Source organism: Hevea brasiliensis, chromosome 14, assembly GCF_030052815.1.
Source record: "Hevea brasiliensis isolate MT/VB/25A 57/8 chromosome 14, ASM3005281v1, whole genome shotgun sequence".
NCBI classification, from domain to species: Eukaryota; Viridiplantae; Streptophyta; class Magnoliopsida; order Malpighiales; family Euphorbiaceae; genus Hevea; species Hevea brasiliensis.
Genome location: NC_079506.1, coordinates 27156770 through 27183657, shown reverse-complemented (window position 1 = coordinate 27183657; position 26888 = coordinate 27156770). Strand labels below are relative to the sequence as shown.

Below are 26888 nucleotides of genomic sequence, written 5' to 3'. Positions count from 1 at the left end.
GGCAGTACGAGGCAACCCAGTCACAAAGTCTATAGTAATCATTTTCCACTTTCACTCTAGGATGGGGATCTCTTGCAAATTCCCTGATGGCCTCTAATGCTCAAACTTCACTTTTTGACAAGCTAGGCACTTAGACACAAAGTCTGCTATGTCTCCCTTCATACCATTCCACTAATACCTATTCTTCACATCATGGTACATCTTTATACATCTTGGGTAAACACTGTAAGGTGTATAGTGTGCCTTTCACATAATTTCATTTCTTAGGTTGTCCACATCTGGCACACACACCTTGGAGCCTTGCATAAGAGTACCACCTCCATCAAACCCAAATTCACAATCTTTTCCCTATTGCACCCTTTCCATAATCTGCATTAATTGTGGGTCCCTATGCTGGGAAACTTTAATTTTGTCCCACAGATTCTGCTGTACTCTAAAATGTGCCAAAAGTGCACTCGAAGCAATTATATCCAACATCAAACCCTAATCCATTAGTTCATGCAACTCTTGTATCAATGATCTTCTCTTTGTTGTTATATGTGCCACTTGTTACTCAAAGCATTTGCCACCACATTTGCTTTACTTGGGTGGTACTGAATAGTGCAATAATAGTCCTTCAGAAGCTCTATTTATCTCCTCTATCCCAAATTTAAATCCCTCTACTGGAGGATGTACTTCAAGCTTTTATGGTCGGTGAATATCTCACATGTTTCACCATACAGGTAGTGCCTCTAAATTTTCAGTGCAAAAATAACAGTTGTCATTTTCAGATCATGAGTGGGGTAATTCTGCTCATGTTGTTTTAATCATCTAGAAGCATAAGCTACCACTTTACCATGCTACATCAAAATACACCATAATTCAACTCTAGAAGCATCATAGTATACGGTATACCCTTCTCCACTCATAGGCAAAGTTAATATAGGAGCTGAAATTAAACTGTTTTTAAGCTTCTGAAAGCTTTCCTCATACTCATCTGACTAGGAAAATAGGATATTCTTTTGAATCAACCATGTCAGAGGAGCTACGATCCTGGAGAAGATCTATACAAAGCGCTTGTAATAACCTGTTAGGCCTAGAAAACTTCGCACCTCAATGACTATAACAGGCCTAAGCCAATTAGTTACTGCTTCAATTTTCTTAGGATCCACTTGAATGCCTTCACTTGATACCACATGTCACAAGAATGAAATACTTTCCAACTATAACTCGCACTTCAAAAACTTAGCATACAACTGATGCTTCCTCAAGGTCTACAACACCATCCTTAAATGCCAAGCATGTTCTTACTTGGTCTGGGAATAAACTAAAATGTCATTTATAAAAACAATGACAAAGTGATCTAGAAATGGTCTAAACACCCTATTCGTTAGATCCATAAAAGCTGCTGGTATATTAGTGAGTCCAAACAACATCATCAAGAACTCATAATGACCATACCTAGTCCTGAATGTTGTTTTTGGCACATCCTTACTCTTTATTCTCAGCTAATAATAGCCTGATCGCAAGTTTATCTTAGAGAAGTGTCTTGCTCCTTACAACTGGTTAAACAAGTCATCAATTTGAGAGAAAGGATACTTATTCTTAACTGTGACCTTGTTTAGCTTGTCGATAGTCAATGCACAACCTCAATAACCCATCCTTCTTCCTTATAAACAAAATAGGAGCACTCTAAGGTGATGTGCTTGGCCAGATAAAACCTTAGTCCAGAAGGTCCTATAATTATTCTTTCAATTCTTTTAACTTCGCTAGCACCATCTTATAGGGTGGTATAGAAATGGGGTTTGTACCTGGGACAACATCTATGCAGAATTTAATCTCCCTATCAGGTGGCATCTTAGGAAGCTCCTCAGGAAAAACATCCATAAATTTCCTAGTAATGGGTACATTTTCCATACAAGTACCTTTAATAAATGTGTCCCTCACTAGTGTCGCATAACCTGGACAGCCACGCCTTAATATCTTTCTAGCACTTATGACTGACACTAGATTGTATAGAGCCATACTTCTGTTATCATCAAAGCTAAACTCTTCCACTCTAGGAATATGGAAATACACCTTTTTATTATTTCTTAATCCTAACTTGATTACTAACTCCATTACTTCTAAAATTCTAACTTTGCAATTGGTTTTCACTAGCACATCCACCATATAGTATCATACTATAACACCAACCTACTACTCTTTTTATGGAACACAGGCCATTCACCATGGATGATTCTTCCTATATCTCCTTCTTAACATGACCATCAAAACATTATCATTCCCTACTATCCTTTGTAGGGAATTGCTCTTTATGGTTAGATAGGCATCCTTGAACCTATAATTTCCACCTGAACTATCATGGTAGTGAGAAATGGGTGTTGTACCATAATCCCAAATAAGATACTTTATGCATTCATTCTTCTTGATATAGCCACATCTATTGCCTACAGCTGTCCAGACTTCAGCCTCAAATTTACCCATATCTCTTGATCCTCCTCTTCAATTTTCATCGTCTCTTCGCAATTATTGTGCTCTACCTACAAGATTTCAATGCACCAACTCTTTATTATACCATCGCTCTACCTGGTATATAATCTCAAAATTTACTATATCTGTTTACACTCCATTTGTATTTCATAACTAACAATATTATCCTATGTCCCTGTCTTCTGTGGTATTCTAGAAGTTATCTCTCACTATCAAATCCTTCTAGAACTATCTTTAGTCTTACATTCATTACTTTGATCTTTATACTTCTTAGTAACTTATGAGTAACATTTAAACGTGTCTTGTCTTCTACTATTGTTCTGTTACCTATTATCAAATTGTCACTCATGTTTCCTTATAAAGTTACCTAGTTGGTCACATTGAAAACACTTACCTAACTCTCGATTACAGACTCTAGGTCTCACCATTCTGAATTCTAACATCAAATCTCTATGCCATTATCCCTAATTCTTTTCTCTCATCAAGCATATTTGAATTCATTAGGTTGACTTTTATTCAATTAACTATCTACTGACTTCACTTCTTTGTCTAATAAGACAGTTCAAGTTACCATTGCACACCCTCTGGTTCCTACCTACTTTGGTTGCATATCTCACCTAACTTTCCTCATGTTATTAACAATATAAAAAAATCCTTGTCTCATTGTCCCTTATTCTACCTTAGGGATAGAAAATAGACAAAGTCTATTCCAAATCCTACAACTCTGAGCTTCATGTTCTGGCTCCTAACACTGCACCAACTATGACCAGCTCTAGGTTTTGCATTTTTTGATTTTATACTGTGACAAATGTTTTCCTCTGTATCTTGACTTTACTCTTCCTAATCTTATCCTAATTTAGGCCTTTCAGTTTATTCTTTAGCCAACTCCTTTTATTTTTCCCAAATTTGAACTTTGGTTATTTTATTCTGTAGCTCTATTCTCTTTCTTGACCTAACTGTCATGTCAGAAACTTGTACCTTTTCACTGTCTATACCAAGTCATCTATACCTTGATGTTACTCAGAATTGGTCCTTTGACCACTCTAGTTCGTACTTCCACTGGCATTGGGGTTATGCTGCATCTATAACCAACTGTCAAAATTTTCATTTATACACTTCCTATATTTACTGGCATTTTGTAATTTTCCTTTACTGACTTACTGCCCTTAACATTATTTTGTTTAGAGTATACTCTTTTCTTGAGTAATAAGAAGTTGAAAAGGAACTTAGAGAATTACAGTCATGCATTTACTGTGTGATCTCTGTCCCTATCCTTTAGACTATATACTACCCCCTACTAAATTAAAGAGGGGATTTGTAAGGATTTTATTTTCCCATATCCACTCAATTAGCCAAAACTTAAGATATTGGGTATCCAAACCCATCATTCAATTCAAAGGCTTTACATCCATCATGATCTGATCACTTATGATTCATACAATGGAACTTGTACCCTCTCTAGGATGCCGGAGCTAACAACTCTCTACCTCACTCTATAGTCCCATTTGGAATGCTATTTCGTAGGTCACCATCACCAGTAGTAACCTTCTGTCCCTCCTGAAAGGATAAGACCATATCCTAAATCACTATTAACTGCAAAGGAGATACTGCATCTGTCACCTTGCCATAATCATGTCAGGCTATTTGCTCTCTTATCATACTGTACACTCCTTAAAGTGCCATTTCATAGGCTATGAACACCATTCATAGCATTTGGTTTCCTTTTTAAGGGAGCAAAGTCATACTTTGTGCCTTGCTGCCACATAAAGAAGATACTATTTTCACTAAACTTTAGGCAAAATGTTCATTGTAATGCCAAAACTTTCCATGACCCCATATTGGAGACTAAATGGTCTCACTCTGCAAGTGCTACCTTTACTTGCAACTATACTGAAACTTCTAATCTTATGGTTACTCCTGATGTAACTTTAGCTCATGCTAGGGTAACCAAGTCACTGACTCTAGTTATCGCCTAACTGGGACCTTCGATATTCTAGCTCAAGAGTTTTAAACCCCTAACTAGGAGTCTCAAACTCCTTTGCAAAAACAAAACTCTATTTTGGTATATCCATACTAAAACAAAAGCTAGCTGCAAACATCCACGTAGAACACATTAGGGATGCACGTAGTTCTATATAATAATCTCATGTCGGTACTATAATCTACAGCTTCTTGTATAAATAATGAGAACATTACATAGGTCACTATGGTGTATCCCAACAGATTAGGTTTTCCAACCTTTTATCTCTCTTTAACCCACTGATACCATAAACTTGCCCTCACTGGGCTATCTACTGATAACTGCTAGCAGTGGTACCCTTACCTCCATCTAGGGTAGCTATATTGCCATAAGTCACAATTATGTACTCATGCCTTACAGTGGATAAGCATGCTAATTAGCCCTATTTTGATAGAAACATGACATTTCTTAGAGTACGTATCCTCTTGGCAGATATCAACATGTCTGCTAGTTAAAGTTCACATCATTATGTACTCCATAAAGACTGAGATACTAAACTGAAGCACTCTTACACTATCTAAAGAATAACGTAGAATCTAAAAACGAAGAGTTATAGAAAAAAATGAAACAGGAACCTATACTTTGCATGTGATAACCCCAGGTACACACTTTCCTATGAATCTAAAGCCTAAACTCTGATACCAACTTTGTCATGACCCATTTTTTAGGTCGAACTGGCATTAGGACTTAGGTCAACATAAGGGCCCCAAAGCCTATAATAGGCTTAACTATTTCTAGCATAACCATAAATCCTATAAATATAGTCTAATTTCAAGAAAGCAAATAGACAGAGTTCGATCATAAATTGGACAATCCAACTCACCCAACCTGTAAACCAATAAAACAATAATATGGAGAGCTCAGCTCGACCTCACAATCCTTTTAAGCAGATAAATAATCAAATGGGAGCTCAGCTTCCTCATCCAAAGGAATGAATATCTCACGCATCCAAACATTCCACATAAATAAGGTTACAACTCCAAAAGTTTAGTTAATACAATCGCACATAAGGATAATACACTACTGGTACATATGGAGTGCTAGAATTTAACAAAAGATAATAAAAGTAAACTGAACTTCTTTGGTTTAACCTGTGAGAAAAGAAAGTAGGTTATTTTCAATAAGTCCATATGTCACCTGAGGAAAAATAGTTGAACAGGGGTGAGCGTTCGACTCATAGAGTAAGATATTGATTTTAAATACAATTTCTATAACTATCTAAACTTAATACATTCCTATATATGAAATGCAACATACACATATAATTTTAAATAATTCAAACTATATTCGCACAAAAGATAATTTGAAGCACTCACACACTCGTGTGTCACATCAAAATATATACCTATGGGAGTTGATCCCCTATATAGCTCTCTTAATTCTAATACCTGCCAGTGAGGTCAACTCAAGCCGGGTTTTCTCTTAATAATCTAAGTGTGGGGTCAGTGAGATTAACTTAAAGCCGTACTCACCTTGACTTATCCACATATAAGGATCGAGTCCTAGCGAGTCAAGCTCCAGCTGTGATTACCCATCCTACCCATATCCATATCCACACCACATGCATGCCAACACACACACAGTGCTCCAAATTACCTTAAGGCGACATCCACAACAATTTCATCAATAAAATATGCAACATAAGGGCATGCCTAACATTTAACTACATATAGATGTATATATATATATAAGTGAATGCATGAGCATGCCTTGAATATATATTAATAATATTAAAATTATAAATAAAATCAATATCTACTCATAGATTATCCAAATGTCACTAGGGCGACTGAGAAGATGAGGAAGGTTAACTCGGATCATCTAAATAATCATATTTAAGAAATTTATCAATATTAACTCAAAACTAAAACTAAAGAGCCTAAGACACCTTAGGTTTATGTTGGAAATTTGACAGAGTTTTCTTTATACCTTGGACCTACCCAACCTACAAAATAACTCAACTAACACTTCTCAATCCAAAAGGCCTCAGGCCCACAACACAATAACTACACAATGCCCCTCTTGGGTCTGCCAAACTAGTTAGTTCCCACATAAAATAATTATTCAAAAATTCAGGACATTACAGAACTAATCATTAAATTTATTAACCATTGAGTCAATGTGAATAACTAGTCTTCCAGCACACTTGAACCACTTAATAGAGACTTATGACCCACCAAATCTTAGTAAAATTAAAAAATGAATGAAATTACATGCAACACATATAGGTGTTCGCTCACTGTGTGAATCTCAACAAACTAATAAAAAGCCAATGTTGATACATAATGGAAGGCAAAGCTATAATATGAGCAAAACTAGGCTATTCCTATTAATAATCAGTGGTGGCATGTATTGTGAGAATAAGCAAAATTCTATACAAATAGTAATGACATGTTGTAAAATTTTATTCAACAAAATGGTGGCAATTTTGTGATTAAATTTGAAAACCAAGGCCTAGAATAAAAGGGTTTTCTTCTTTCCTAGGGGCAAACAAAATTTCATGCAAAATAGTTGCTTTGCACTACGAATACGACTAGCTATGGTCACCTCTTGCCGAAACCATGAGCTAAACAAGCTCATTTCCAAGATCGAGTCTTGTTAGATAGAAGAAAGAAGGAGATTGGGGCAAGGCATACTATACACAAATTAAAAATTTTGAGCCAATTACCTTAAAATCTTTCTTTGAATTTGTTAGATCAAGATCACCAAATTTTCTCATGTTGGGCTGTAGCAAGCCACTAGCCATCCCCTTTGTTAGAGCCTTATTCTCTCTTAAACACTATATCCCTCCCCTATTTTGAGTTTAGACTGAAGATGGCCTGAGATGTATATCTAACAAACTAAACGAAGATGGAGAGATGGCCTCTTGTATCATTTTTCATAGGCAACGCCACTGTTACGGTCCATGGAAATTCGTTGCAGGTATGGACTTGCAAAATAGAAAATAAATGAGTCAAAGGTCCACTGGGTATGGACCCAGTAAGGGCTCTCCAATGCTCAAGTTAGAGGTAATATGAGAGAATAATGCATTAGAATGATTAGGGAGAAAAAACATACCTCCATAGATGATCTGATTTCTTTATATATGATATAAATAATGGCTGGTTATGGTAAGTCAACTATGTAAATGTTATTCGCTAGCATAATTATAGGATTATATTTTTATTTATAATGTATAATTATAGGCATTGCTATATTTAGTAATCCTACCAAGATTGTTTATCTATAATCAAGATTATTTCCTTTTATTGAGTGGGTCTTACAGTGGTTGAACTAACTAAATAAATCTCATGACTGAACCATTAAATATGATTAAGCTCATGAGCTATCTGAAAACCCAAGTTACTAAGTCAAATATATATATATGGGAGCTATATCAGTAACTGTGATCAATTACATCATAATTAAGTACTACCGGATATTTTATTAATTGATCAAGTAGATCATAATCAATTAAATCATAAATCAAGTAACTATGACCAATATATCAGAATCAATTATATCAATTACTCAAATAATTGTTAACAATTAGATCAAACCATTAATCAATTAGATCTTAAATCACGTAATTATGATCAACTAGATCATAATCAAGTACTATCAAGTATTTTATTAATTAATAAAGTAGATCATAAATCAAGTAACTATGATCAATTACATTATAATCAATTAATCAATTGGATATGGGTGAACATTATTCAATTCAGACCGAAATAACTAATAGAATCGAATTAATTCAAAATTTTGATTTGGTTTAGTTTTTATTTTTTGAATTTTTCAGTTTATTTATTTTGGTTTTGGAAATAATATAATATTTTCCTTTTTTCTTCCCCCTTCTAGAAATCAGATCACCTAATCAATTATATTATAAATCAAGTAACTAAGATAAATTAGATCAATTAATCAAGTAACTATTAATCAATTAGATCTTAAATCAAGTAACTATAATCAATTAGATTATAATTAAGTATTATCGAGTATTTTATGAATTAATTAAGTAAATCATAATCAATTAGATCATAAAGCAAGTAACTATGATAAATGACATCATAATCAAATACTAAGGACTATTTTATCAATTAATCAAGTAGAATAAATCAAGTAATTATGATCAATTATATCATAATCAAGTAATATTATGTATTTTATTAATTAATCAAATCAATCATAATCGATTAGATCATAAATCAAATAACTATAATTAATTACATCATAATTAATTAATCAATTAAATAAGGGTGAACATTATTCCGTTTAGACCGAAAAAACTAACCGAACTGAATTAATTCATAAATTCAATTCAGTTTTTTTTTATAGAAATTCAGTTCGTTTTAGTTTTTATTTTTGAATTTTTTGATTAATTTAGTTCGGTTTTTGAGATAACATAATATTTTTTTCTTTTTTCTTTTCTCTTCTAAAAATTAGATCACCTAATCAATTATTTCATAAATCAAGTAACTACGATAAATTAGATCACTTAATTAAGTAATTATTAACAATTAGATCAGTTAATCAAGTAGTTATTAATCAATTAGATCTTAAATCAAGTAACTATGATCAATTATATTATAATAAAGTATTATAAGGTATTTTATCAATTAATTAAGTAAATCATAATCAATTAGATCATAAATCAAGTAACTATAATCAATTATATCATAATTAAATACTAAGGAGTATTTTATCAATTAATCAAGCAGATTATAAATCAATTAACTATGGTAAATTACATCATGTCATTTAATCAATGAAAACAAGGGTGAGTATTATTCGATTCAAACCGAAATAATTAACTAAACCGATTTAATTTAGAAATTCAGTTTGGTTTTTGTAGAAATTCGGTTCGGTTCAATTTTTATTTTTGAAGTTTTTGGTTTATTTGATTCGATTTTGGAGATAATATAACATTTTCCTTTTTTACTTCTCTCTTGTGAAAATCGGATTGCTTTCCTTTGTTATAGAGCTTGCAGGACATATGAGATAGAAAATCTAAATTTGATTGAAAGAAAAAAAAAGGGGGGGAAATTGATACACAAGAAAAAATGCTTGAGATAAGTTGTGAAGTCTCCTGCTTGAAAAACGGAGTTAGACGTTGAGATATGTCATTATTAGTTAGAGTAATAGTAAATATTGATAGATTAAAGGGATGATGAAATATTCTTTGATTGGTTGAATAATTGGTGAAAAATGATACGTTAAAATATTGGTGATATTTAATTAGAATCCTAATAGTAAAAAGAGAGAAAACTTTTGAATTTTACAAATTTAAATATGAAAATTTTATGGAGGATTGAATAGACATTATATATCCAAAAAATACTTAAAATTTATCAATTACAAATTTTTTTACACCGAATCCTTTGTTTAAGGAAAATTGCTCTAATTATCGTGGGATCTTCTTTATAATCATTTATTGCTCTATCAATTTTGGTATCAGTAGAATCATTGTTTAAAGACTAGAATTTTATATAAATTCATTAACTTAGATTGTTAAAAAAATTCATCAAATTCAATGAAATATCATATTAAATAAATCAAATAAAAAAGAGATGATGTACTTATTGAGAAATAAAAACACTAAAATTGAACTCTTATTGTTAATTTATCAAAAATTTAAGCATTAAATTAAATTTTATAGAGTTACTTGCACTGATTGAATAAAAAGAATCGAGTTGAAAGAAAATGCCCAATACACATGAATTTGTGAGTTAATGCTTTTTCATAAATTACTTTTTAAATTATTAATTTTTAAATTCACAATTATTAATATACCTCTAATTTCTTAGAGAAATTCAGAATTTAATTATCCTTCTTCTATACATATATATAGTTTTTTTTAATTTTTTTATATTTTTTTCTCTATACAAAGCCTTAAAAAGATAATTATTATAATAATAATTTTAATTTAGTGATAATAAAATTCCCAATTCTTCCCTACCGTTGGATGACAATTTTTAAAATGAATACTAATCATCCATCACGATTACAGCTCTACTAATCCGTTGACAAAAATGACACGAACATCAAAGCCTTCACAACTGATAACTACAATACTCTCTCTCTCTCTTTCTTTCTCTCTCTTTCTCTGAACCCTAATTCAGCTTCTCTAAGCTTGTGGCTTATGCTCCGCTTGGAGTCTCTGCAGAGTAAGATCATTGTCATAGATCTCAATTTGCTTGATTTAATTCCTCTCTTTTATATTCCTGCTTTGCTGATATTGAATTTTGAATCTTAATTTTTCTTTAATGGATTCATTTGGAAGTGGGGTAATTTTCGAATTGTAATGTGTTTTCTTGTAATTGAGTTTTAGTTTATTGAGTCCTGTAATTTTTCCCGGAAGTGCCTCATCTGCTATGTTTAACTTGTTATTCTATGAACAAATGATTAAGAAATATCCAATGAATGAATGAAGTATTTAGTGTTGCAATAGGATGATTTGAGTTTTATTGATCTTAATTGTAGTGGAAGCAGCTAAAATTCGTCCGCTGGTAGTCATTTCTTGTTATCATTTTCTTTGTTTCCAAGAATGATAATGCTACAATGTGTTCTCTCACATTTTTCTCTGGGATGATAGCTCTTATGCTGCATCTTCGTTTTTGTGTATAATATTTCTTATCAGCATTGGGTATGGATAAAATTCATATCGCATTCCATTTAGATGTGAGTCATAGTTATATTATTATCCTTGGAAAATGCGGTTTTAAGGATTTGTGTATTGAGTTAATGGAATGAGCATTGTTTATTTTAATTTTCCTGGTGGGAATATTTCTTCTTCCACTTCGTGATCTTAATGTCTGTGAGGAACTAATTAAAAGATTAAGTGAAGTGTCCTTGTGTATGAACAAATGATTAAAAAGTGCAAGATGATGCAATTTGCGCATCATCTTCCAGAGATGCCTCTTTTTTTGAGTGTGTGTGTGTGTGTGTGTGTGTGTGTGTGTGTGTGTGTTCTTGTGGCTAGCAGTCGGAAAAAAATGACTGCAAAAATTGGGATGTTATTTGGTTCATTGGTCATCTTTTTGCATTTATGTCTTGCCTATTGTTACACTTGCTTTGGACATTGGAAACTATATGGTCTCTAATTGTTTATGTATTTGTTTGTTATTGTTCTTTGTTTGTATAATTCATTCTTTTATTATTTCAAATTCTCTTTAATTTTCAGCTTTCTGTTGTATTTTAGTTCATTGTAATGATTGCCTATGTGCCATTTTCTTGAATTCTCCTTGAATATTGTTCTTTAGTAATCATCAAGATATCTAAGTCAGGGGAATGGATTCTGGATCTGTTGATTCATCAACTCCATCTGTTAAAGCTCCCAATGTACAACCTCATGCTGCAAGTGATCCTGGAACAGATAATTCCCCACGTGATGCACCTTCTAAGCTATCTGCACCTGGCTTAGCATCTTGGGCCAAAAGTTTGAAAATTCCCCAGCCATTGTCTTCCTCACAAGATGGTTCACCAACTGGAAATTCTGGGAAATCAAGTTTTGCCCGTTTTACTAGTGGATTTGGACTGCGCTTGTCTCCAAAATCCCCTCCAGCTGATGATAGTTCGGAGGGAACTTCAACAACTTCACAACCTGGTTTTATTGGAACAATCACTAAAGGCTTGGTTGATACATCCAAGAATGCAGTAAAGGCTGTACAAGTCAAGGCTCGACATGCTGTCTCTCAAAATAAGCGAAGATACCAGGTGGGATCATGGCTGCTTCAAAATTCTGTGAATTTTAATTAAGAAGACCGATCACTCCCACGTTTACTTTTTGTGATGGTTCTTTTTCAATTTTACATTTTACTAATGTTTTATTCTTCAACTTTATGATGGGAAGAAGAAGTTGTTTGTGCTCTAGTTTACAGCCACTTTTGAAATTTGTTCAATAGTAAAAGGTAGGAAGTAGGAATGAATTTGTAGAACTGAGGAAGAAGTAGCATCTTTTTAATATTTTTTAGTAAGTAAACAGTATTCATTAACCAAGGCATTGAATTGGGCATCATTCTAGGGGTTAACTTTGAAAATCCTTTTCTTTTTTTCATTGTTTCATTAAGAAAGATTTGAAAAAAAAGAGAGTATCCATTGTTTTGGATCTAAACTTTCTTGTCAATCAACATTGAAGTGTATGGAGCTAACACTTTGTAATCCTTTAGAGTGGATTCTGTACTCTCAAAGGCTCTCAAGTCTCAACTTTTGCTCTCTCCAGATTGTCTACAAAATAGCGTAATGAATGGCATTCAATGCCTCTTTCCCAGGTTTACAAAGAGATCCTTAAAACTCTTATTTCAAAATTTTATGCATGGGCAATCTCAAAAGAACTATATTTGCAAACACAAAAGAGTTCTCATCCGCTCACAATTAACAGGTAATTCGTCAACTCACCCGTGGTAGAACTTAGTGTTGTTATCAGGTGCTTAGAGCTAATTGTTAGGTCGTAGCAGTCACCAAAGGCAGTCAGATGCTTCCTGAAAAGAGCACATGTGAGGTGTGTGAAAACACCCACTATTATCCTAGTTGGGAAAAATGCAAGACATATGCTACATGCTGTCTTGTGGAGGAAAGATAGAGTTTGAACTTCAAAATTATGTTATTTTCCCTGATTAATTAATTATACTGACATGTTATTATTGATCTCCTGTAGGAATGGAATGCTATATTTTATTCCTTTTTTTTTTCTTTGTTTTCATTCTTTGGAGGAGGATATATTACTCTTGAACCTCTTTTTATCCTTTCATTTCCATTGAAAAGAATTGTCTTCATCCTAGAGAAGAAAAGAAGGGACATGCTGACATATTATTTATGAACAATCTTTGTAGACTGTCTGATTAGTATTCTTCATAATCATAGGTCATAGTTTAGCATAATGGTTATCACATTGTGAAGATGTCTCATATTGATGAGTTATCACCCTTGGTCTGGCATGGGATCTACAAATATTTAATGATTTATGAGATGGATGTTCTTGGAATTTTCGGTGTATTTGGATTTTAGGTAGAGACTTTATAATCTTTTGTTGTAGTTGATGTCTTGGTGGTGAAGTTTATATCTGTCTCCATAGAGTGAATTATCTATATTTTGTGTAATTTTTTTCCCATCGCCATAGCTATTTTTATAATCATATCCTTTAAAGTAGGTGTGCGACTGCATAGATTTGCATCCTAAGAAATGAATATTTGTGTGTGTAGAGATTGGACTGCATTTCTTAAATTGAACCTAATTTCTTACTCTGATAATGCCTTGACTAAGTGATCACAACAGTAAATTATATTTACATATATCTTTTGATAATTGTTTTCTTCATTTATGACAATCTCTTTTCAAATTATGTACATTTATGTGTTTTCCCTAATAGATGCCCATTTGTTCTCATCAGGAAGGAGGTTTTGATTTGGATATGACTTATATCACAGAGAATATAATTGCCATGGGGTTCCCTGCTGGTGATATGAGCTCTGGGTTTTTTGGATATTTTGAGGTCAGCAAGTTAATCTGCCTTATGAATTTCTTTTTATTTGCCTAATCAATTGTAGTGCCAGTTGTTCAACTATCAAGCTATGTGGTGCAGGGATTCTATCGAAACCACATGGAAGAAGTGATTAAGTTTTTTGAAACTCATCACAAGGTTCATGCTTATGCCTACTCTTTTTTTCACTTTCTTATGACCTCTGTTCTCTTTGTTTGACCTCAAATGATTGCTTATGATAGACTTTGGAATATTTGATTCCTTGAATTATTGTAAAATGATATTTTAAACTTTATTTGATAGCTTTTTTTACCAAAGAACGTTTAGTACTTTAGTTTTATTTTATGGAAATTTGCTTATTGGAAATGAGTGGTTCTCATTTTCTTTGTCCTTAGCGGCTGCAATATGTTCCCTTTTCTGCTTAACTGTGGAAGACAATGATGGATTATACTAATCACTTATATTCTCATATGTAAAAAATTTGCATACAATAGCTATATATGTGAGTGTGTCTTATTGGCGCTTCAAGTATGCTATATGCCTTATGAGTTTCAATTGACCATATCTATTGAAAGAGAATGAGTTCTGGTCAACTTAATGTTGTGTTTGCCATTTGTCTGCCCGAGTCCACTTTCTAAAATGTCTCCATCAACTGTATAATTTTATGTCCTAGTGTGTTTGTACCAAATGTTGCCATTATGAACCTTTTTTCTAATTTAATTTAGATTAAATCTAAGTTCTCAAGTGTTGATTCTTTGCATTTGAAGACTTACTTTTGGTACTTCAGGGTGGTCCTTTCTCCTTTGGTAATAAAGTGTGCTTCTTTGTTCCTGAAGCAATTATAACTTTTTTATTTTTTATTTATATTTGGTGGATTATTGCATATATTTATGTATGTTTGATATATTTTTCTATGAGCAGGGCAAGTACAAAGTATACAATCTTTGTTCTGAGAGGCTGTATGATGCATCATTACTTGAAGGAAAGGTGTGTTATATTTCTTACTTACCTATATTGGGATGAGTACAACTTATAATCTTGACATTATGCGGGAGAGCGTCTGAACTTCATTGGACTGGATTATCATGGTTGTCTTTCATTAAGTTTGAATCAGATTTTTGTTTTATATATATATATATATATATATATATATTTTAGATTTGTTTGATTGGCAATCCTAATTAAAGATTTGACAAAAAAAGTCGATCTGAATCCAGTGTCCCACCCAGCTACTGCATGAGGAATCGTTCTTGTTGAGGATACTGCTAAGAAAAAAACCAATAAGGCCTAGATTTATTTATTTATAAAATTATTGTATTTCCATAGCATTCAAGATTGAATGCATTTGATAAGCGTTGAAAGCATGACAGTTAATCTGGTTTGGGGAAAAGAAATGAAATTAGACCAGCAGCGTCACTAGGATCTTGCATGGGCTGGCTATAATGTTAATTACCTGTGATTATCTGAAGCTTCATCAACATTAATTCACGATACCCTTCAATGGAAGGTTTGAAATTTGTGAAGGAATGCTTACACAGTTCCCTTACTATATACTCAATGTTAATAAAATTGCAGTGTTACATTCATTACCAAGACTTGGGAAGTCTTTTGCTATAAAATATTTCATTAAAAAATCATGGCAGTTGGGTTAGATGTTGGAGCTTCTTTGAGAAGAATCGGATATTTTTTTTGTGTCAGGGACTAGAAAGCACATGCGAATGAGCTTTTGCTCATACTGGATACTAACTGGATACTAAATGCATTAATATGTGGTAATAATTGTTGCAGATTTTATTTGCTTGGCCTTGGTTTAATGTTGATAGTTTTGATGCGAAGAATTAAGGTGTTTGAGTTAGATCTGATATTTAATTTTTAGATCTTCTCAATGCAAGAAATAGAAAGTAAATGCTATGTTAACAGAAAAGCTACTAATGATACTGTTGCTTTTACACATTCTTGATAACTTAAACACAGCTCTAAGTTTGATAGCAGCTTTTCTAGAGTGATTGTTTTAAGGTTCATAAGGTTTTAAATAGCTCTGTGAGACTGTTTTTAACATTAACATCCTTCTAACTTTTCAAGCAACTTGTGGAGCAGTTTATGTGTTTTCCTTCATTTTATGTTTACATGAGATGAAATCATCATCATTTGCGCTTGACATTGATGTTATTCACTATGTTATGTGTATGACATCATTTTTATTTGTGTTCAATATTGAGATATTCTATAAGTTTAATCTCACTCAGATGGTTCCTCCGTTGATCTGAATGCCCAGATAAACACATTGTAACTTTTAAAATTGTTGCATCAAACTCTTTAATCAGGTGGCTAGTTTTCCGTTTGATGACCACAATTGCCCTCCAATTCAACTGATAATATCATTCTGCCAAAGTGCATACTCGTGGTTGAAGGAGGATATTGAGAATGTCGTTGTGGTGCACTGTAAGGCTGGAATGGCAAGGACAGGGCTGATGATTTCTAGCCTTCTTCTATACTTAAAGGTGCTCCTTTTTTTGTCACTTTATACTCTTGAATGAAGATGATTTTGGTTGAATATCTAGTGACACTTTGCTTGTACTGCTGAGTTTTTAATAGTAGAGTAATTTGTCATCTTTCTCTAGTTCTTTCCTACTGCTGAAGAGTCCATTGACTATTACAACCAGAAGAGGTGTTTTGACGGAAAAGGGCTTGTTCTGCCTAGTCAAATTGTGAGTGAATTATTACCATATTTATTGAAAGTGAAAATTTGGCCTACTTCATTTTATATGATTTTTCCCCCTTTTCTTTAGAGATATGTAAAATACTTCGAACGCATCTTAACATACTTCAATGGTGAAAACCAACGAGGGCGTAGGTATACTTCTGGCTTTTTGTTTAACGTAAGTTCTTTTTTCTTCTCTCTCTCTCTCTCTCCAATAAATGACATAACATCTTATGCAGGTGCATTCTTAGGGGATTTCGGCTTCATCGATGTCCTTATTGGATCAGGCCCTCTATTACTGTCTCTGATCATAATGGTGTGTTGTGGTATTCTTGCTATGTTTTGTTTTATTTTCTTATTTTAGATTTTTTTTTACACTTGATTTTTTAATAGTGGCCAGTAGGCCTCATGATGTGTCTCATTCTCCTAAACCTATCATGAGTGCTCACTTATTCCTAAACCTATCACGAGCAGATTGAAATGATTCCTGAACACTTCATTTGGATGGGGGGATAGGAAAGGAAAAGTTTGAGGGGTAAGAGCTATTCCTTGTTTGGGTTTTTAATTAGGTTGGAAAAGAAAGGATAACGGCGGATTAGTTATCTCTTCGAACTTCATTTTGTTTTCCCATCAAAATTGAGGGAATAAGAGTTACATCTCCCTCAACATTATAACCTAATTTTTAAATATGACTATTCTATCCTTAGTACTTATAATTTTTTCCTAGTCCTTGAAACTTCCAAATGTGGGAAATTATTTGACCTCTCATTTTTTTTTTCATATCCCATCACATGGATTTTGTGATAAAAACTCCCACACATAATGGAAGTTACTCTTTTTTTTTTTTTTTTTTTTTATTATTTGTTTTGGCTTGATCTGATTTATGTGATGGAATTATCTGTGTTTATGTACTTATCATTTTAATTGTTGATGCAAACCTTTAAGTTGCTGTCTGTTGGAGCATATTGAAAATTTTATGGGGTATGGACTTCTATGCAAAATATGTCTGCCTCATGAGTAGCCATGCAACTGTGACAAAAAGCAGTTTATTTATTTGGTCAGTGGTGAGTGAATTATTATATAAGGATTTTTTAACAATATGTGAGACACTGAGGTCCAAAAGAGATTGCAGTGATTAATCTCTCAAACATTATATAGAAAACTGCTTTCATAGACTTGAGTGTAGGCCCTCTTTAGGTAATGACTACTAGTGCATTGAAGCACCCCAAATATTGAGGCGGCTTCAGCCATGGAATTACTCGTGCACAAATATGAAAGGTATACCAAGAGAATAATGAGTGAAAAATGTAGAACAAAAGCGCAAGTTAAATCATCTTTGCAGTACTCTGGCGTGAATGCACATGAAATTTGTTATATTTATCAATAAAAGCTTGGGTGTCCTTTGACAAATTCCTTATCAACAGGTGTTCTTTTCTCCACAAAAAAGCATCCCAGAACCGTGGATTTGTCGGTAGGTCTTCTTGAGTATTTGGTAGATTTGTCATGCCAAGACTCCATTAAAGCTTATTTGGACTTTTGGTTTTGACTCTGAATTAAATTTTATGCTTTTCTTTGGATGTGTTTTCACCTATATATATTTCTTTCTGCAGCCAGAAGACTATTGGTTTAGTGCACCAAAGAAAGGGGTTATGGTCTTTGCTTTGCCAGGGGAACCTGGTCTGGCAGAGGTGGCTGGAGACTTTAAAGTCCATTTTCATGACCGCCAAGGAGATTTTTACTTGTTAGTATTCTAGTCTGATTCCCCATAAACAGATATCCTATTATATTTCAACAATTAAAACAAGTTGCATTACTGATTGCATTTTTTTTTTTTTTCGTAATTTCAGTTGGTTAAACACAACAATGATGGAAAACAGAAAGGTTTTAAATACCAATGATATTGATGGGTTTGACAAGGTAATAAATATTGCGCATTTATCTCTCTGCATAGGTTTTTCCCTTTGTCAATATTACTGTCTCAAATGCTTCCCTTCATTATGTTAACAACTTTCCATTACAATCTCGATGGATTTTGTGCAGCGGAAACTGCCTTCCCCAGGATTCCAGGTTGAGGTTGTGCTAGTAGATTATAATGGCGCTGCTCCAACAGGGCCAAACAGTGAAACTGCTGCTGAGAAGTCAAATGAAGGTTCAAGTGCTGCTCCAGCTCCAGTTGATGCGAATGCAGCTGCAGCTGCTCCAAAGCAAAATAAAGACCAGGGAAATGATAAAGATGATGTATTTTCAGACAGTGAGGCAGAGGAATCTGTTTCTTCAAAACTAAGGAAAGCTCAAGCTGCTTCTGCAGGAGGAGGAACTGCCACCACAACCACTTCTAGTTCTGAAACTAATACTAAAACAGATCAAGTTGCAAGTTTAACACATGCTACCGAACAATTTTCTCTTGGAAACACAGGCTCACAACAGGTGCATGCTGCTAGTCAGCCAAAAAGCGATGCTGTTGGTGGAGCTGTTTCAAGCCTTGGGGCTAACAACTCAGAGAGTGAGTTCAAAGCAATGGCTGCTGATGCTTCTGTTTTCTCTTTTGGAGATGAAGATGACTATGAAAGTGAGTGATGAAAGAGAATGCCGATGCTTTCATCGAAGGATCTGTACATAAATTGGCTTGCAAGTTATAGATGCACCATTGGTGTTGGTTCAATCCTTTTTATTTTTTTATTTTTTCTTCTACTTTTTACGTTGTAAATGTATGTTTCTGGCTTATCAGATGTCTATGCCATAGTAGGCTGAATGAACGAATCATTGTTGCATTAAATTGTGGTACGATTTGTTTTGTTACTTACATTGATAAGATGTACATTATTGGACTAATATTGTACAATTCTGTTTCTGCATGTTTTTTCAGACCTATATGTTGAAGTTAAAACCACCTTAGGTTCTGTTTTCTGCATTAAAGCTGTTAGTGAATAGATTATTTACCTTTTTCACAACATTTCCTTGAAATCTTGTATTCGGGGTTAATGATAAGAAAAATAGCAGGGTAACTTATAGAATAACTAGGCCTGGTCTATTAATTGAAGGCATATTATTTGGCCTGATCTACTAATTAAAGGTATATTACTCTCTTAACAGTTTCAAGTTTCAGGTATGAGTCCTTCACTTGTTCTACTCAAAATAATAATAATAATAATTAAATAAAAAAACAGCGATTAATAAAATTTACAAGCTAGATAAAACTTGTTCTTTTGTTCTAACTATCCGAGAATGTAATAATTGGCATTCAAAGTTTTATTTCGTAAACAAAAGTCCATTTGTGCAATTTAAACCAATATTGTTGCTACCGTTAGTCAACGCTCCAAATGATTAGATAAAGTCAAATAAAATTAAAATATTAATTCTTAAAACACCATATCTCCCCTCTTAATTAAGAATGAGACAGGTTAGAGATCGAGACCGCCCTCATTATTCCTTTCTCCTTAAGAGTTTCAGGTTGGGGCAAGGCAAGTTTCCTCGCGGGCTTTTCTTTTTCTTTTTTGTTTTATTTTAATTTATTATATATAAATTTATTTATTAAAAAAATAAATTATAAGCTAAAAATTTAAGTTTTAAACATAATTTTAATAACATATTTATAATTTTTTCTAAAATTATAATATTTAAGTATATAGAAATGAATTATTTTTTAATAATAAAATAATAATATATTACTGTGTAAGTGGGTTACGGGGATTCAAGGCAGGAAAGTGGTCTCCCCATCCTCACCCCACATAATATTGGGGTTGGGGTAGATTGGATCGAGTTTGGAAATAGGTGCCATCCCTAGCAATCTAACCCTTTCTACATTGTACAATCATGACCCCTCTTAAAACTGACCACCAATTTAGTCTTGGCTGGAATTGGTGCTTTCGGTTAAAGGTTGGAGCTGGAATCAAACCGACCTTAAGTGGTTCTAGCCAACCAATTTTGGTTCAAGGTGGTTATAAGCGGGTTTGGTCCAAATCAATAGAGGTTTTGGTTTGAGGTGGTTCCAATTTTGGCTTCAATTTGCAGGCAGTTCATTTCAACCGCCTAATGCCTTCTTCGTGCGCCGGAACTGCTAGTTCTAGTTCAAGGTTGAGAGGGAGAACCAAAATCGACCCCTATTTCAAGTTTTGAACTGATTTAGAGCTAGAAACCATTGACCAAATCACTGGTCCTTCAAGATTTTACATCAGATGTGAGAGTATGTGTGTATGGATTATACACAACCAGAGCCAATCTTAATTTTAATTGATTCAATTTCAATCCAATTCTAGGCTTGAACCAGCCTTTGGCCTGATTTACCCTTCTTTCCCCCTTTTTGCTCTACTACTTTTCTTACATCCCAATCAATCATTCCACACTCTCATCAACATCACGCAAAATTATGGCTTGGGCTTCAATAGCATGATGTAATTTTGAAGGACGCTTGAGCTCGTCAGACACAACAATATTTGGCCAGAGTAGCCTTATTGGTCCAAGTAGATTTGAAGCCAAACTCAAAAACATGATACTGGCAAGTGCACATACAAGACATTCTTCATACTAGGCTTGAAGATTGAGAATCTAAGTTTAGACGTCAAAGTTGATATTTAGGATTGGGACAAAAATCTTCTACTGCTGTATTAATTTTATGGGTATATTAATTTCCTTCCTTTTTCCTTCTTAGTTAATTTTATATGTGTCTTTCATTTTGATGGATTTGGGTTGTAGAGTTTTGTATTTGAAGGAGTGTTCATTGCAAATTTTTTTTATTATAGAGTTATAACACTCTCTCTCATTTGCATTTAAATTCTTTTGAGCAATTTCTATTTTGAGTTTTTCAATTTATACATTTTATGAGATTTGACAATAAGAACTTTTGAAATTTCTTTGAGAAACATAAAGCTAAAGGAGTTCTTATTTATTATTCAAGCATTGGGATTGGAGGTCAAAGGTTGTCATTACATAACTATCAGTATCAAAAGGAACTATTTCCTTAGAAAATAATTTTGCTGACTAACAGCTTAGGAATGTAGGCGTGCCAAATATAGAATGTATTAGCTGTGCGCTCTTCTGACTTCTCTCAAACAATTGTGGGAACCTCACTAGGCTGAACACAACTTCGTCAAAATCTCACTTAAAATAAACAATTTAAGTAACCGAAAATTGTATGAATTGCTGAAAATTCAAGTACAAGACTGAGAAAAAAAATGCAATGCTGGAAAAATAAAAGATAGATAAAATTAAAGATAAATAGACTACTGGAGTATGTTGTTATTGATTGATTGAGTGGTTGGTTGGGTCCCTTGAATTTAGCATAGCAGATGTTATTTATAGCAGCACCTGACTAATCCTATGAACATTCCAGAATAGGCGCTCCTCACGTCGCATGTCCAATGGTTTCAACAACTTCTCTGCACCTGTTCTTCAATCGCAGGTGACTTGCCCATGATCTGGTAATCCCTTCACGAACTGCTGATAACTTCCTTTAACTAGTAACTCCCAAGAATAATTGAATATTTATTTTAGATCTCTTAATTAAATTAATACAACAAAATTAATTAAATTAATTTCACAAAAAATTAATTTAATTAATCATGGGCTTAAAATAATTAATGAGATAATTAAATTATTTTTGATGTAAATAATTGCTTCCAGCACATTAATTGGCCGGTGAGGCCATTCTAAAGTGGTTAATTAAACACTTGAACCTCTCTTGCTCCTCTATTACCTAAATGATTTACCTGTGGGCTTCTTTTGAGGATTTAAATTTTAAATTTTTAATCTTTGTGAGTCCTAATCCCAATAGACTTCTATTAAAAGTCTAATCAATCTTTCATATTCCCAAAGTAATTAAGCCTTTTGCCTCATAAGAGAAACTTATCTATTCACATTTATTGCAACCTTCTTTCCCCTCCATCCATTTTCTCTCAAACTTTCCCAAGAGAAACTCATCTCAAGCTTTTGTTGCTTCTCTTCTTCTCTTGTTGGTGCACTACCATTCCCACCATGCACTCCTTGGTTAGACTATTCTCACTCCATCGTCAGTCCACCATCCACAGTTGTTCGCCAGTAAGCATTCTCACCATTAGTTCGTGGTGTTCCTGGTACAATTTCATGTAATCTTGGACCGATGCATCCCATTTCTTGGTTACCACGTCATTTTCGATCACTATAGATCCTTTTTTGGTCACCGCTCAATGTCCATCATCGATATCTCCATTCACTGGCAGCCCTTGAACCCTTCTTTGGTGATTCTCACCCCATTTTCTGTCTATACCCACTGCATATTCAGTACTTCTTCTTCTCCATTTCAATTTCAAGCTTTCTTTCAAATCAATCCTTGTTATGATAGCCATTTCTTGAAAATATGAGTACTGGGTGTTATTGATTTTCATGAATTTTGAGAATTTTGAGATGGATTTGAAGAGAATTATAGGTACCATAAATTTCATTTCTTTTGAGATGAAATTGGTAACTTTGGCTATCTTGACTCATTTTATGTGCGTGGGGTATGCCAGATAACTTGGTTGCATTATATTTATCTTCATATTTTTTACCGTCAATATGTCATCCACTGCACTTACTACTGCACTTGCCATATCACTTATCATTACACCTGTCACCGCAATTGTCACATCTGGTATAACACCTGGTGCCACTTTTGGTACAGCACCTGCTACTACACCTAGCACTATATCTGCTATAGCACCTGCTATAACACCTGGTACTATATTTAGTATAACACTTGGCATCTCACTTGGTACCAGTGCTAGTGCGGTATCTCCTCTTATGGTATCTCCCCTGAGTTCTTCTATTCCAGGACTTAGTGTCCTTTCTTCCCTAAGGGTTTTCTCTTCTCCCGGCTTCCCATTGTCCAGTATTAACCCTTTTTCCATAGTAGCTAGAGGTAAGAATATTTTCTACTGCACCTACTCTTTCCTGTGTTTATTGTTATAATAGTGCTTTTGTGTTTCCTTGCAGGTTATGTTCGTTGCTTTTTCTCGAAGATTGGCCTTTATTTTAATAGGCCAATTTTCTATTCCTTCCCAGTACAGGGGAAAGTCTACCAAATTTTTTTTGGACCATGTGCTGCCTTAGGATTCTCTTCGTTTGGTAGTTCTTCAAGTATCGGGTCTTCTTCTACCAGTTCACCCATGATAGTAAGTATTCTTGCCTTATTTATAATTTCTTTTAGCCACTTCCCCTGGTGCTTCTTTAACTTTCCTTTCCTTTGTTTCTATAAAATGAGCATTTCTAATGCTAGTATTAGATCGCTGCATACCTCTACTGACCTTCCAAGTCCTCTCTTTCCTCTTGGTAAGGTAGATGAGCTGCTGGTCTGGACCACTCTAAAGGCCATCCCGAAACTAGGGGAAATAAAATCTTGGCCAAGATACACACCTGGGTGGGCCAAGTGGATTGATAAACTTTCTCCCATATATTCGAGCCTTTGCTAGAGGGCTGGCATTGAGAGGTTCATGTACTTGACCTGCTTTGCTCCTTAATTCTACTATGGACTTATTTCATGTTCTCTTTAATTTTAGTCCGCACCTATGTCCATTACCTTGAAGGATATCTACATATTGATGGGTCCACCGATAACTGGTGATGATGCCCCTAGTTTGATCATAGAACCGGAGCCAAAGGGAAGTTTACTTCTTATGTTGCTCTGATCTCTACCAAGATAGGTACCACCACTATCGACCACATTACTTTTATTTAAGGCCTCCTGTCTAAGTACCTATTCTATTCTGCATTTGGCTGCTTTTGCAATGACCTAACCCAAGGGACCATTACCGGCATTAGGGATCGGGTCAGCCTAAGGCTGTTGGAACCCATAGTAAGCCTGAAACCTACGAAACATACATTCCTGGATCTCACCCTCTTGACATACATCAAACCATTACACCTTAGTCCTTTCATCCATACATAAACATTCATAACATAATTATAGTTCATAACCTGAACCTTAACATACATAAGATCCAAAGTGTAATGGTTCAACATGTGTACCTCCACAAGGGTTAACACAACATATACATCATTGTACTTAAGTAATTATTACATCTTTTTTAATTTTCCTTTAATCACTAGCACAGTATTATCCATTCATAAATTATATGTCCATCTACCCATACATCATACATAAGGGCTAAGGAACTCTTCTAGTCCTCCAACCCTGCACCTAGGGGTTAGGAGAATGGAATAAGCTTACACAAGCTAAGTGAGTAAACTAACCATCATTAATTGCGTCATTCTTTCATACATGTGCAATGCATCATTCACGTGGATTTTTACATCACAAACATTTTACGTAAGATGGATATTATCACTAATAACTCCCCAAACTTTCCTTTTAAACATGACTTGTTTCATATACTCAGGGACAACTATCAAATCTCCCTTAAAGGGCAACATCAAGATCTCCCCTTAGGATTTACTTATGGATCCATAACATATGTAACGTTACATAAACATAACATGGGAGGAGTAATGGGTCATCCAATATCCATCAATGCACCAACAGTAAATTATGCAATTATGCAATAACTTCGTGTTCTAAATACATATATCCTAAATAAATATGACATGATACATGAGGATGCTCATTAATTATCTGTAAATAGTTTTCATTAGGCTTATTTTGGGCAGTAGCCACTATGGCTGCCGAAGTTTGGGACTTTGGCTGCCAAACCTAGAAATTTTCTAAATTTTTTGAGAAAATACAAGCTTCGGTTGTTGAACCTTTAGCTTTTGGTAGCCGAACCTGGGGATTTTTAGAATTTCCAAGTTAAAAACTTGCAGATCCCTTCTCTTATCAACACCTAAACTCAATTCAAGGTTCCAAAGCATAGCCCCATCACATATACACATCTCTAAGGCCTAGAACAACTAGAAAACATGCTTAATACCTACATACATTAGTTAAAACTCAAAATCCTAGGTTTTCCCAAACCCTAGCATAAACTTCCAAAAACTTAATTTGAAACAACTTTTATGAAATTAAAGTTATAGAAACTTAATTCCTCAACAACTCTCTTAGATCTACCTCTTAGATCAAGAAGAAAAGAAAGTTACCTCTTTTCTTAGAGCTTAGAAGTGAGAGAACCAAAGCCTCAAAGCTTGAATCTACTCTTCCACACTTCCAAAAGGAAGAATCCACCTCTAGATCTTAAAAATTTCTAATAAATCTCTTCAAAGAGTTCCTTGTATGCTCTAGTAGTTGAGAGAGAGAGAAAATGTAACACCCTAGGCAAATCCCACATCGGCAAAACACGGGAGAGATGCTGGGTTTATAAGTTAGCAGAACCCTAGTGACGCTGCTTTAACCGTGAGGGCTTCGGCTCAGAGCGGACAATATCACTAGTGGGCCGGGCCGTTACATTTGTGGTATCAGAGCCGCTTCGCGTGCAACCTTGAGCGACCCCACCATCGTTCAAGGTTGCACGCGGAGTGGCTCTGATACCACAAATGTAATGGCCCGGACCACTAGTGATATTTTCCGCTCTGGACTGAAGCCCTCACAGTTTTAAAACGCGTCACTAGGAGTTACGAACCGCCAACTTATAAACCCAGCATCTCTCCCGTGTTTTGTCGATGTGGGATTTGCCTAGGGTGTTACAGAAAAGAAGGAAAACTGAAGTATTTTGGGCAGGAAATGAGCCAAGGTCCCTTTTATACCCTCTCTGTTGAGGACTTTCAGCTGCCAAAGTTAATTCTGCTCAAATGGGCATTTGAACCATAAAAAGAACATTGACTGCCAAAAGCCTATCCTTCGATTGTCGAAGTTTTTTCTACTCAAAACAACCACTTTAAAACTTTAAAAGAACAAAACCCTTAAAACTTTTTTTATTCTTAAATATATTTTGAACATTTCATACCACATACATGAATATTTTTTCAAATCTCACCGCCACTCTTTTGTTAGTGAAGTTTTAATTTTCACCAGAATATTCCGTCAAGATAGATATTCTGACGTTGGAAAGTGGCAGATATTAAATTCTCCCCCCCTTAATAGCATTTGTCCTCGAATGATAAAATAAACACATAACAAACATAGGATGCAAAACATACTTAGAAAAGGTGGAAATATTGTTGTATCATGGAATCGCAGGTTTCCAACATGCACTCTCCCATGTTGTGGTAGTTCCATAGTACCTTAACCATCGATATCTCTTTGTTCCTCAGCTTCCTTACTTGAGTGTCTACAATCCGAATAGGTTGTTTAACAAAAGAAAGATCTTCTAAAATTTCCATGTTTGGTTCACTTATAA

At 34.3% G+C, this 26888-nt stretch overlaps 1 protein-coding gene across 2 annotated transcripts; it reads left to right on the top strand.

Annotated features, from left to right (window-relative positions):
• Positions 1 to 10492: 10492 nt before the first annotated feature.
• On the top strand, positions 10493 to 19505 carry LOC110642737 (phosphatidylinositol 3,4,5-trisphosphate 3-phosphatase and protein-tyrosine-phosphatase PTEN2A). 2 transcript variants are annotated; one of them, XM_021794873.2, is made up of 13 exons: positions 10493 to 10638; positions 11734 to 12187; positions 13860 to 13961; positions 14052 to 14108; positions 14871 to 14936; positions 16274 to 16450; positions 16571 to 16657; positions 16739 to 16803; positions 16890 to 16966; positions 18075 to 18121; positions 18261 to 18391; positions 18498 to 18567; positions 18691 to 19505. In XM_021794873.2, the coding sequence occupies exons 2-13, from the start codon at positions 11762 to 11764 to the stop codon at positions 19225 to 19227; spliced, it is 1842 nt and encodes a 613-aa protein (XP_021650565.2). In that variant the 5' UTR covers positions 10493 to 10638; positions 11734 to 11761; the 3' UTR covers positions 19228 to 19505. The 2 variants fall into 2 exon arrangements, with proteins under 2 accessions (XP_021650565.2, XP_021650564.2); XM_021794872.2 differs by having other exon boundaries at positions 10506 to 10638; positions 11754 to 12187.
• The last annotated feature ends 7383 nt before the right edge of the window (positions 19506 to 26888 follow it).